General features: G+C 34.7%; 1 protein-coding gene across 1 annotated transcript; it reads right to left on the reverse strand.

Moving 5' to 3' along the window:
* Positions 1–2,720: 2,720 nt before the first annotated feature.
* On the reverse strand, positions 2,721–7,611 carry LOC120343502 (uncharacterized). The gene is made up of 11 exons (XM_039412705.2): positions 7,489–7,611; positions 6,633–6,894; positions 5,944–6,074; positions 5,707–5,869; positions 5,197–5,372; positions 4,961–5,075; positions 4,797–4,877; positions 3,988–4,254; positions 3,754–3,915; positions 3,216–3,544; positions 2,721–2,749 (listed from the first exon to the last, which is right to left on the reverse strand). The coding sequence occupies exons 1-11, from the start codon at positions 7,541–7,543 to the stop codon at positions 2,724–2,726; spliced, it is 1,767 nt and encodes a 588-aa protein (XP_039268639.2). The 5' UTR covers positions 7,544–7,611; the 3' UTR covers positions 2,721–2,723.
* Positions 7,612–13,404: the final 5,793 nt, after the last annotated feature.

Genomic DNA, 13,404 nt, shown 5'->3' on the forward strand with positions numbered 1-13,404 from the left:
CTGAAAATTTGTGACATAAATGACGTTTAATAATGGATTCCTAAGCACGCTGCATATCTCTTGCAGCAGAGCGATCATGAAACTATCTCCAATCGTGAAAAATTTTGAGCGATACCGGGATGAGATCGCGCGAAATTGCTTTGTAACCATTGTGGCGTAACAAGCTAAAATTATAAATTATTACGTCAAACGTCACGCTGCTGTTAACCGGTTAATTTTGCCCGGAAAACGGTTAAAGTGTTTCCCCTGAAATTCCCAGCCCTAGTATTTATAGTTAGTTATGGCACCAAATGAATTTATGCTGAACTCAAGTCATAAGCTTAACTGCACCTAACCTATGTATCCCAAGTCGGCGAGAACTAGGGAGGGAGGCACTTGTGCTTATTCTCGCAATAAAATGACGAAACCCTTTTTTCACTCGTCAGGTTGTCCTTCATAATTAAAAAAAATGGTATTTTTTTTTTCAAATTTTGAAGCGACCATATGGTCGCCAGTATTTTTCAATTTTAGTAGTGTTGAACTGAAGCTACGTTTTTTCCAGGATGTTCGCTCTAGGTGCTGTATCAAAAAGCTGTCTCGGATTTAGTGAAGATTTGCATTCAAAAACTAAATTCACACCACCGATAACAAAATTTTAACTATCAAAAACTCTCATATGTAAATGTCAGTTGATTTTGGGACTTTGACTCTAAGACCAGCAAACATCGCTATGGTCCACTGTGACTTCACAGAAATAAAATTAAGATATGACTTAGATATTCATATAACCAAAGATCATAAAAATAGGCGGCAAAACAAGCGAGAGAGCGTTGCGTATATATAGTTTTACTAAAAATGACAAAAAGTCGATAAATATTTATATTAACCCTAATATAACCCCTATTTTATCGTCCGGGAAACGTCTGAACGAAGCATCTAAATGTTTTCAGTCTGGTGTCCTCTCTGAAGATCCCAAAGATAATATAACGTCTGTCGTCTGTGGCTCAAAAAGCGTTAATGAAAGTTAGATATCTTAGCCGTGCTCCTCGATATGTTTCCCGTCGGTGCATATTTCACTTGAACGAACCGGTGATAATTCTTTTCACGGAATATTACTGTTACACTCGGTCCGGTACCTTTGTGACTTGTCTAAATTTTCTCTGTCGAATGCAAAAAAAAATATTATTTATGATTGGCCCGCGTTTGGTGCGCATACTTCAGGAGTACCCTTTCCACTGACAAATGTTACCCCGGTGTGTTTATTTTACATATATTATAACAGACTCTGTTTTGCACATCCGTGCCCAGTAGGCTATGTAACTGTATAAAATGATGGTATAGGAAAAATGACATCGTACGCCCTATGGCAATATCGTTAGAAACGGTAGCACCAACTAGGAACATAAAACACTCTAACATAAGCACTGATCAATATTGATAATTCGACTAGCAATGCGCTTCCAAGCGTTCACTAACCCGCAACTTTCTCCGTCGGCTAACTATATATATATATATATATAGCGTAACTAATATATACATATAATAAAGCAAGTAAGGTATGAGTATTCATGATATCAATTTTGAAATAAAATATTGAGATATTGTAATAAAAATTAGAAATGAAATAAGTTTTAAAATAATTAATGTTACGATTGTACATAAAAAAAATGTAGTGCATTTGACTTCATAAAAGTAAAATGGAACAAATTTTCGAAAGACAAAATACCTTTAATAAAACTATCTAGGTCTTCTAGTGCAAACCATCGTAGGCGGTGACAGCACATTTGAACCCACGTACATTTGAACCCATACATTTGCATCCGCGGGTTCAATCTATATGCGGGTGCTAAAATCCATGGGTTAGGGTTAGTGTGGGTTCAAATATCCGTAGGTGCAATAGTATGCATGTGCAATTGTCGTGGGTTCGAATGTATTGGAACCATCGTAGCCAATTTAATTCAAACATGTTAATCAATCAGAGGTTGAATAAAACAGATAAAAACATTGTGTCAATTTCATTTAGGTCGCTACGCCTGCGAGTGAAGTTGAAAGGCGACACCTATGTTCCGTGGCCTGCCACAGCGACTACATAGCCATCTTTGATTTCATCGTAAGTCCGAAGTTCAGACTACATCGATTAGTTATTTCTTATTTACAGTAAATATTACAAAAGGCGGGAACGGGAATTTGTGAAAAAAATAATATTTATGCATGTTGGAAAATTATGTCAGTAATTTCAATTAACATGAAACTATTTGTTATCATCATCTTTTAATTATGAAATTCAAAATTACACTCCAAGGAAAATAAACAAACGAAAATTTAACATTGTGGTTAGGTTGAAAATAATCCTGATAATCGGCTTGACAAGCGCTTGAATTCAAATTTTTATTTCACAAATATATATATACGATAGGTGTTGACTTTTTACTATGAATGGGAAGTCTTTCATAGGCTTTCTAATAATTATAAACGTATTTGAACACAATAACAGTCTTGTGTTAACACATAATACGGTGAATATTTGTAAAACCTTCCGAAGTACAATTAACCGACTTTAATAACGAGTGTTTGTGGTTTATCGATTGTCAGAATTGTGACATAGCGATGAGACTTGCTGTAATTCGCAACACTTGATATAAGTTTGTGATATATGAAGACAAACGATGATCTGAAAAACCACTTGCGGTGCGAATCGTAATCTACAACCTTTGTTGGCATCTCGTTTTTGCAACTTGCACCATTTAGTAGAAGTTTAGTAGATCTTGTTCTGAAAAAATAATAAAAAAATAAATAAAACTTAACCCACAAAACTAGTTTTTGGGCTTAATGCTATTCATAAATCTTTTTGATGCGTTGTGTTTTTCTTATATTAAAATTTTAAAGTTGTTTAAAAACAATAAAAACTGCATGCTAATAAACAGAGAGTGGTCTTATTAATTCTCTCACTTGATAGATACTCATCTTTTTGTGGGCTTTGTGAGATTTTAAACAATGAATCAACTGTCAAAAAATCCACATTGTTTTTTCTTATCGCAAACTTATCGTTTCATCACGATGAAGGGCTTTATAAAAGCTAATTCCGGACGATGTGATTGGCATCAATAAAGGATCATGTAAGCTCAACAAACGAGCATTCTATCATCGCATACGTATTATTCTATTTATAAATACTGATAATATAGATATTATATACATGCTAAAATCAAAACGACTCAAAGTATAAAAAAAATTACCGGTCAAGTCAAAAGGCCATTTTCCAGGGTAATCAATGGTTGGCAACGGTTTTCCGCTTTCTGCAATGTGTGGAATATTTTCCCAATAATTGTCGCCGTCCATTCCTCCTTCAGATGGGTTGAACGGGTTGATTCCTGTCAATGGGGTAGAAACATCGACAACTGGTGCTACTGTCGTCGTCCTCGTAGGCGCCACAATCGGATTCAATTCGAAAAGGAGTGAAAGATCATATTCCCCGAAACGTTCCAGCAGTCTTTGAATCGAGCTCCATCTTGAATTCTGGGCCTGTCCTTCGGCAAGAATAGCCCCGTCTTCAAGTTGTTTTTGTCTAAAAAGTATTATTAATGTGTCAATCCGAGTACAATATCTTCATCACCTGGAATATCGCTAATAAATGTTTGATATAAATTTTCGTCACACTTATTACGTTGTGTTGGGCGTTATAAATTTATCATCTTTTCGAGTACTCAAACAGCGATGAGATCGAATTACTTGAATAAGTTAGATTGAATTGATAATATTGTGTCTGTCAATCACCTGTCAGCAATGCAAACTTCTTCCACCATTTCTTCTACAGTTGCTTTAACTTGTTTAAATTTGAAATCTGTGTTAATTAATCTGTTCGGTACGGTGTTGAACTTCTTACTGCTAGTAGGAATTTCAAGCGCTGAGGGTCCAACAAACACTACGTGTACGTTCCTGAAAACAAATTATGTTACAGCATGAATAGATATTACATTTACTTAAGTACATTAATATTGTATAATTTACCTGTCTTTCAGTAATTGTAAACTTTGAATTACAGAATCAGAACTGGGTCCCGTTGTTAACACAAATGCAACAGCAGTGTTGTGAGGTCTTTGTCCGGACTTCCAGGTTTTTTTCAAAAGAACATCGCCATCCTTGTTTGGTGAAAAGGTTCCTCTTGCTAGCGATGACAAGGATCTCCCAGTCATTCGCCTTATCTTATTTTTTGACGTAGTTGAAGTGCGGCGCATCGCCTGGATCTTTCTTTGAATGAGAAGCTTTGTTGGTGACCTGTTTCGTTATGAAAGAAACATTTGTTTTGGTTTTCTTTGGCGTCATAAGTCACTTGTAGTACTCTTGTTACGCGCCATTTTGAAATGCAATACTGTCATCTCAGCGATTGTGGAAAATAATCACACAATCGTACTGTTATGGTTCATTTTATGGGTTCGAAAAATTGTTTTTACTAATTTGAAACTTAACTTTAGTACTACATTTGTTGGAGACAACAGGGTTTGTATGTAATCGTACAATTTATCTCAAAATCGATTATTATACCTTTCATTTAATGTAATTGCTAGGTTTGTTTACTTGCATCACTTTAAGAGAACAAAAAGAATTCAAGTGTTGATGATATAATAAAAAATATATAACTGGAATTTTTTTTAGGGGGCGTGGCGCAAAAAAAATAGAAAGGAAATTAAAAGACAAAATATTTTAGTGCAAACATCTGGGATTCTCGTCGGATAAGCATTGCGTTGTTCAATCGTTTTGAAATTGTAGGTAACAGACCATCTGAACCTCAAAAGAATTTTTCAGTCATTTGCAAATACCTTCCAAACTTTATTGCCGTTCGTAGTTGGAGATCAAATTGAAAAACTGAGGCGTGAATTCCATTCCAACCGTAATTCATTCTAAAGAAAATTGAAAAACAATAAGTTGCTGAATATTTAAAACCGCAATCTAAATCTTTGTAGAATTCGAACGTTATTTCCACCTTTTTATTAGTCCTCCGACCATACGTTTCATTGATATAAATTGTCTCCTTGTAGTTCCGTTCGTAACGTCCAATGCAAATGCTATATCGGCAAGAGAGTGGGGTGGGCAGGTTTCTAAAAAAAGATTCATTTGTATAACATAGAGATATCTCTCACATTAATAGTTTTAAACCCACTGTTATATTACAGAAATACTATCAGAATATTTCTATGATTTTACATATAGTGTGCTTACTTTCCAAAAATAGATCTTCAAATTTTAATCGCTCTTCTTCGGGTGTTATCTTACAGAACGGCTGGAAGTCAGCTGTGAATTCAATCATGATCTCCAACATTTGAAATAACATTCTACTAAAAGAACAGTGCTGAAATATTGTCTGCAGAAAACATTTCTTCGCTTTTTTGTATTCTCTGAAAAATATTGATAGATAATAAATGTGAATTAGACATGGTATTTTGCAAATATTCAATGCTTCAGATAAACCTATATATTATGAAAATAATAGTGCTTCAACTTTCCACGAATCGGGTTTGTATTTTCCAGTGATCCAAGTTTCTTGTTAGTCTCTTTAAAACCGTGCATCGGTTTAATACAAATTTTCCAATGTAAATGGTATGCTTTCGTTGGATGCAGTTTCACAAACATAACCCAACGAGCAATGTTTACTTGGCGCAAATTTCTATCTAGTATCGTGTGATATGTTGCCTCTGAACATTTTCAACGCCATAAGATTAAGTTTTCTACCTGCATAATTTTTGATCTGAGGCTGTTGAATTAAACAATCTGCTGTAAGTAGACGTACATCCTTCGCTAACTTGATAAAAGACTGGGTCGCACATTGACCCGGAAGGAAGAAAATCGCTTGCTATTCCCAAGCCTCCTTTATCGCACCAAAATTTCTCATCACCTAAACGTAATCGACATATTCATTGTTTGCTGTTTATTATTAACACATTCAATAACGTAACAATGCATCGTTACCTAAAAAGACGAGAAAATTGCGTGTTATCTCCTTTTCGTCTGCCTCGTTAAGACGTGTGGCCAGTCTTGAATCTTTGATACAATTGGTTATAGTAGCAAGCATACATTTCCGCAATTTGGTATATTCTTTTCTAAAAGTAACAGATTCATTAGATTAGGTAGATTCGTAAATTTCTCAAATTTACGTTAATGTTAATGGCATATGAAAAAAGACAAATTTCATGTTTTCTCGCCACTATATAAATATGGTTTAAGTGCAATCGGTACTTTCCTGGATGTGGTATTCATTTTACTGGTCGTTTGATACTTTTGATGAAATTGAAAGTCTAATGGGAAAATAATTACCTATCACTATTTTGTCATTTTGTTCTATATTAAGATTTCGTTTTGTTCCAATTTCCGCTTCTGTATCAATTTTACGCCTGAAGCAATTATTTTGTTCTCAAATAAAAGTTTCCCACAAATTGTATTACAAAAGTCTAGTTTCATGTCTCACATTTCTGAACACCTGCCTATTCTTAGAAATGTTTGATTAAATTATAATGGTGTTTTGTTTAAACCATTTTCAGAAACTTGGAATTGTGAGTTCGCTATGGATAGCCCGTCCCTTTCATACAAACTATATCAATTGAAATATTGTTAATTAAATATAATTAAATTAAAGCTTTTGAATCTGTATTTGCACCTACCCACAATCAGTTCGAGATGACTCACTGTTCCTTACAGAAGAGTAAAATACTCGAGAACAATTTTGAGCATTTTCTAAGAAATCTTCAATCGCGCATGCCCCGACTTTGAATTTCATTCCTGCCGTTGTGGGCAACGATTGAACGTTGGCTGATCGACGCAATCGCGTCATGTGATCATTGTATTGAATCTGTAGATTTTGGCTTAATTTTTGAGAGAAGAAATTGGCATTCAGATGTTTCATTTGCGTGGTCGAACATTGTGCTATAAAATATAATAATTGAAGTGTATAAGATATGAATAAGAATCCGTGATATTTGCATTCATGCAGTGTAGAAGGTATGCCATTAAATGTCAATTGTTTTTACATGATGGCTAGAGTATTTCATCATACTGGTTCATCGCCGTTGGACGACGCCATTTTGATTTGTAGTATAGTTCTAATAACAGTCGATCGTTCAAAAGAAACCTATCGAATATCAATTTTACTTATTTCATTTGAAGAAAAATTATGGCGATTTCTGTCACTTAATCTATATAATTCGATGGATTACTCTCTATAAATTTCAAAACATCTGGTAGTAATAAATGCGTATTAAACCCACCCAAGTTGCCTTTCTATGAAACTATGTAATTTAATGTCGACATTGCCTGATAAATTATAAATAGAAATTACGTCAATACGTGAAATTTAAAACCTTTTATTCATATATTTGACAACATATATGATATACAATACCGTTAGTGGCCTGAATCGCCCTTTTGTACTTTTTTGAACACAGCACCTCTTTTTATTGGATACTAAGTACCTAACTCCCAAATCTTATACTGCCTATGGCATGTATAAAATTGACTTACCGATTAATAATGTCACAAATAAACTGATAGACAGTACTTTATTTTCTTTCAGCATTTTGGTTGAAACCGTAGTAGACTTGATTTGATAAGTATAAAATAGATACAAACAGTTGAAAATATATAAACTTTGAACTTTACGTAGTTAACCAAAAATAAAAAGTCGAAATTTTATTATTTAATATATATATATCGACTTCGTAAGGAATACGTGAACAAATATGGAACGCGTAGTTGAGCGCGCTCGATTTCTGAATTCAATTCCCGAACTTTTAAAGTAGGTTGGAAGTTTCAAAAGGCTGACTGGAGTACTGAAACCAAAAATAAAACCTTTCCAAATCAACCCACCGCACGCAATTTCAATAATAATATTCGGGATGTGTACCAGGTTAGGGTTGGGCCACAATTTTATTCTGATTTTCCTTATTTTAGTTCTATAACGAGTTCGGGGACTGTTTGTGTTAGCCAAGTGAATATACCCACTGCTCATGGGCTTCCGTCCCTTTACACAACTTGATGTAGAGTAGTCAAACAAAATTAGTTACCTCTATATTGATACACATACTTCTGGAGCGCCCCCAACTTATGCATCCGCTGTTCACCCGTATTGATGAATAAGATATCTCTTAACTCGTAAAAAATACTACTCTTTTGATTATAATCACGAACTAAAATTTCTGTAAACTCATATTCGTAAATTTGAGTTATTATTTGGCATATGTTAACGAAGTAAAAAACTTGTAATTAAGAATGTAATTAAGTAAAATCCGATCGTAGTGAAATTACAATTCCTGAATCTAAAATCTCAAAGTCTCATCCTTCCGACGAACGCCGACGTGTTGTGGCGAGTCTCATATTTTGTCCTGTTTTCTTCGCTTTAGCTTAGGACAGCATTTTTTTCTTGATTTTCGTCATCCACAAGATTACAATTTATTCGTCGCGAAACCAGATACGTCATACGAACAGTATTTCAAGAAAAAAAGATTTTTACATCGATCTCAAAAGTAAATTATATGTTTTTTTTATAATTTCCATTTGAACGAATAACCAAACTAGTATAGCGAATAATGACAGCCCCAAGTAATGTGTAATTAAAGTATAAAAATCAATTATTATAAAATTATTTAAAGGCTTATTATTATTGGACTGAATATATAATAGTACGCGCCAATACGATGGTTTCGTTTTAAAATCATGAATTTCAACTTTTGGGGAATAAAATTTTTTCAAGTTTTCGAAATTTTAATGTAGCGTTCTTAGAAATTGAAAACTTGTATCCAAACACTTATCGCATACGAGACTTGATACGGGATACGCTATTTTATTGATTGTGTAGATACGTGTTCTGATTGGTTAGGTTGTTCTCTTAGACTGTACACATCAACGGATTAAAAGTTGTCACTTAACCCGAAGTTTCTTGTAATCTCGTTTGAAGGTCACAGAAAAGATATCAGCCAGCATCTTTTATTGTTTTCATTAAATTAATCGTATTAACAGCAACTAAGTGAACAATAGGAAACGATGAATACAAAAGCGATCGCATAAACATGAAAATAAACATTTCGTGAGTCGACAAGAGAACCTCGATCACGATGTTGCCACAAATAATAAAAGAGCCGAGACAGCGATAATGTCGAGGCATGAATACATAACAACTCACCGCAACCACTTTCAGTACAGAGCATATCAATCCCGTGAAATCGTTTCGATGGCAATCAAAAATTCCGACCGTACTTTGAATAGAAAATTTATCACGGCTGCAGTGAACCGATATTCTTTTAAGTATATATATTGTTTTGTATTTCATTAAATGTGCATATACCATTATCCACTGAATGACCGATGACGTATAGCATTATGAGCTTCAAACTGATGTTTTTACAGACATTTGTGTCTCAGATTAAGATGAAAAAATCAGCTGCAGCGTAAAAGGATTTTATTTTATTGAACATTGACTTCTGCGATGATCACTTAAATTAAAGCGGTAATGAGATATTGGCCACATAAGCGTTCATTTTTCTCTCACAAGTCTGTCTGAGCTCTGACGAATAAACATGCAGCTGCTCACTAATTTCGCAAACACCGCAATTAAGCGATTTGGTTTCCTTTTAAGTATGAATGAAGCGACGTCATTGATGCACTAGACTTCATCAAAGGTTTTAGATTGGGCATATTTAGACAAACCTTACGTCATAGGCCACATCCATTTTATTATGATCATACGGTCAGACAACTTCACTGGAACACAACGAAACAATTTATAAAGGAGTGACTCTTGATAAGGCATCGTTTCGTGAGAAATACCTTTGGTGTTTCGTTATACTTCGCCCCAACCACGGACCAAATACATTTTTCATAGACGTCTAAACGAAATGGGAGCGCCCGCTAGGTGTTTCCATTAAAAATAAATATTCTCAAGCTTACTTGCGTACTTGTTCAATATTTCATCGCATGCCGGACGTTCAGTGCAGGATGTCTTACACCTAATCAGTTCGCGTTCCTCGTCTTAAGCTGCTAACCACGGTTTCAACTCTGCTGGAAGTACGAAATAACTCACATAAAGATGATTGATGGTTATCTGATTGCGTAATAAAACTTGTAAGTCCATGAGCAACTTTTATGGAAAGTTATTACTATACGAATGTATGGCTTTATTTTTAACCACTCATCTGCATCGTTGCGATACATGTCTTTTTTCACACTATATTTGGACATTTGGAATAAGATGAAAGAATTTTTCGTCGCGCTAAATCCAGCCATGAAATGAGGAATTCCATTATTTGAAAAAATGTTAATGTAAAAAAAAATCGGCTAATCCGAAAGTCAAAATTTACTATTTGATATAATTGTTCAACCAAATGAGTTCATATTATATTCTCTTGCACGAACCTCACATCTGTCCATTGAAGTTAAAAGGATAGTACACGCGCCGCCGTGGTGAAAATGCGTTAACAACTGTGCATATTTCAAATAATATAAACCACAAAACAGCGTTTTCGTCAAGAAAATTGATTTCCGTTTATCTACTTAAATTATAACAAAAAGCAAGTAAAAACAATTCCTAGAATAAACTCGGTAGGGGATAACAATGCCCGATGAAATATACCAACAATGCAGATTAAGGTATTTTATACTGCGACCGAGAAAATTGTTTGTTTCGCGAAATTATTCCGTTTTTGAACACCTGTCCAAAACCTTGTTTACATTCCCCGAATAATAGTTTGATGTTATCTACTGAATTGAATTGAACTCTAATATGTACTTTTATGTTGTTTAAATGGAGCATGATATCAAATTACATAAACCGAAATACGTACGTCGTTATCCCACTAAAACGACTTTCTATCCTGATTCCACTCACAATTACTAAGTGAACAGAACATTGTCGTGTGAAAAAAAAAAAAAAAACTAGGGAGTCAAATCCAGGCACAATGCAATTGTTTTACAGTTTTTAGATAAATTGCACATATTTTTGTTCAATATATATTTTATAGTTACTTTGTGATCCGAATCGATTATAGAGACGTACGAATCCCGCCATTTCTTCATTGTTTGTTGGAGAACCAAATATGTAATGATTTAATGTGCAAAACTTTATATTTTCAACTTTAATCATTTTGAAAAAGTTACAAACAATCGAGCAGGTGTGCAGAAGATATCATTTGATAAGAGTATACATAAGGAGAGTATAATTCTGTTTTCAAATGAGCCTTTGATCTTAAATTTAAATTGAGATAATAGCAATATCAATACGACTTTATACAATGTGCACGCATGCTTTTATTGTTTCAGATTGAAGGGTTTCAGAATTACCCGATGAGTAATTGTATGAAAGCAGATGTTGCTGTCCGGGAGTGGCCAATTAGAAAAAAACACCCACTCGCGGGATAGTCGCCCAAATATTATTATAATCAGACGCCATTTTGCGTTAACACGGCGGTGTAGCAATTTTGCGGTAATATAAATGTCTTGTGCCGATTTGCTGTATTTCTTCATTCAAAGTCATTTTTAATCAAAGTCACTGTAACTACGAGAATAAGCTATATCAAAAACAAATATTGTTTTTCAAAAACGTATCTAATTTTTTCGCGAATGCAATGAGCACGTAAGCTTTCTCCCGACCTGAATGAATATCTCTTATACGGAGGTTAAATATAATTTCACTTTAATTATAATTATCGTGTGCGGGCCTGTTTCCCATTGTGTATTGTCGCAAAAAAGGGAATTATGTATATATATGACTCAGGACCAGATACCGGATCAGCTCTATTGTTTCATCTACAATTGCATCTTCGGATTTTCTAGTTAATATATTTTTCACGATAAAGTAATAAAAATTTTAATTGCAGATAGCGCAACTACCTACGAGAAAGAATATATCCATACAAATGTATTCTTACTTGCATCAATAAAGAGTGACAAGCTTTTTGAAACGAGAATAGGTTTAAAAAAATCGCTTTCTTTATTCGCTTATGACGCATATTGAATGAGGTTGGATACGTAACCACATACTAGCCATAAACAAAAGTAAACAATATTTCAACTATGATGCTCGCACAAATTTTATCTAGATTTCTAAAAACCAGCGATGAAGATATTTTCCTAAAATACTGTTCAACGCGATTTTCGCTTAACTATTACAAGGATAAGACAAGATCCTTTCCGACCTGTTCAGTGAATCGTGATTTGCCGGCACTCCGGGATTTAATTTTAAGAGTAATGTGTGACGTGTAACGGAGATTTGAAAAAATAAACTGGGTCTATTCCTAACTATGCTTTCAAGTTTATTGTTATAGGTTATGCTGAAAGTAGTTAGGTATAAGACATTGTGTAATTTCACAAAGATTGGTCAAGCAGGGCGGTACAACCCAATATTTCACAACTTGATCCAACTTGTAAATATACAATTTTTCATCCCGGAAGACGAAAGTCAGTAAGACAGATTAACCATGTGGCGAGTCATGGCATCTCGGTTACCAGCACATGACGGGTAGAAGAATGGGTAATTAATCATTCGCGCCATGTGCTTGGACTTGGAAGAAGAAAAGGCCCCTTTCAACCAATTTTGTTGCTCACTGTAGCCGTTTTAGAAATCAACACTAAAACACTGCCCTGTTACGAATTGAAGGAGTTTTTGATAATGAGAACAAAAGATTTTAAATGGGAAAGAAATGTACTTATGTATATATACAAAGCTTAAATAAAAACCTGAACTCCTAGTTATGATCCCATTAAAACAAGAGTAACATGTGGGAAAATAAAACGATCACATGGTAACAGTGGGGTTTACTAGCAAAATTCAGGAGGGATCTCCCAGCCAAAGCAATTGGTCATCGTATGAGAGTGATGTTGTACCCATCGAGAGTGTGAAAGTCTAATACCTTTCCCCTCTCGGGCCCAGCGTTAATTACCCCCGGCGACCCAGTTATATTATCGCGCATAATCATTCCCTATACAGGATTCGGACCTAACGCAGATAGCTGCTACATTGACTTATTCCCATACTCCACATGGACTGACAACCTAGGGAAGACTTCCCATGGACCCATGGTTAACTCTTCCCACTTATATATTATAAATATGAAAATCCTATCCTGTGTATAGATTAGCATCTTATTTTACGAGTATATTCCTAATGCGCTGAAATAATCAATCAAATTAACGATCATCTTATTGATTGACCTGATTGTAACATATATATATTCATTCCACTTAGTCGCAGCTCGAACGAGATGCTTCTCCGAAAATCCCCTTTTATCTGCGGTACATGAGATCATAGGCGTAGCGACATTGCGGCATTTATAGTTACACACACGCTCGTTCGTCGTTTTCAGCACCATTTTGCTCTATTGGTCTAACATTCCTTTCTCCATATGTTGCTGTTTAGTTTTATGCTAGCTAGAGCGACCAAAATAAAAT

Source organism: Styela clava, chromosome 3, assembly GCF_964204865.1.
Source record: "Styela clava chromosome 3, kaStyClav1.hap1.2, whole genome shotgun sequence".
Taxonomy (NCBI): Eukaryota; Metazoa; Chordata; class Ascidiacea; order Stolidobranchia; family Styelidae; genus Styela; species Styela clava.

Coding starts and splice junctions, on each gene's coding strand:
- LOC120343502 (XM_039412705.2), bottom strand. CDS start 7,543: ATGCTGAAAGAAAATAAAGTACTGTCTATCAGTTTATTTGTGACATTA. Junction 6,895..7,488: donor ATTTGTGACATTATTAATCG/GTAAGTCAATTT, acceptor TATATTTTATAG/CACAATGTTCGACCACGCAA. Junction 6,075..6,632: donor TCATCTCGAACTGATTGTGG/GTAGGTGCAAAT, acceptor TGTTACTTTTAG/AAAAGAATATACCAAATTGC.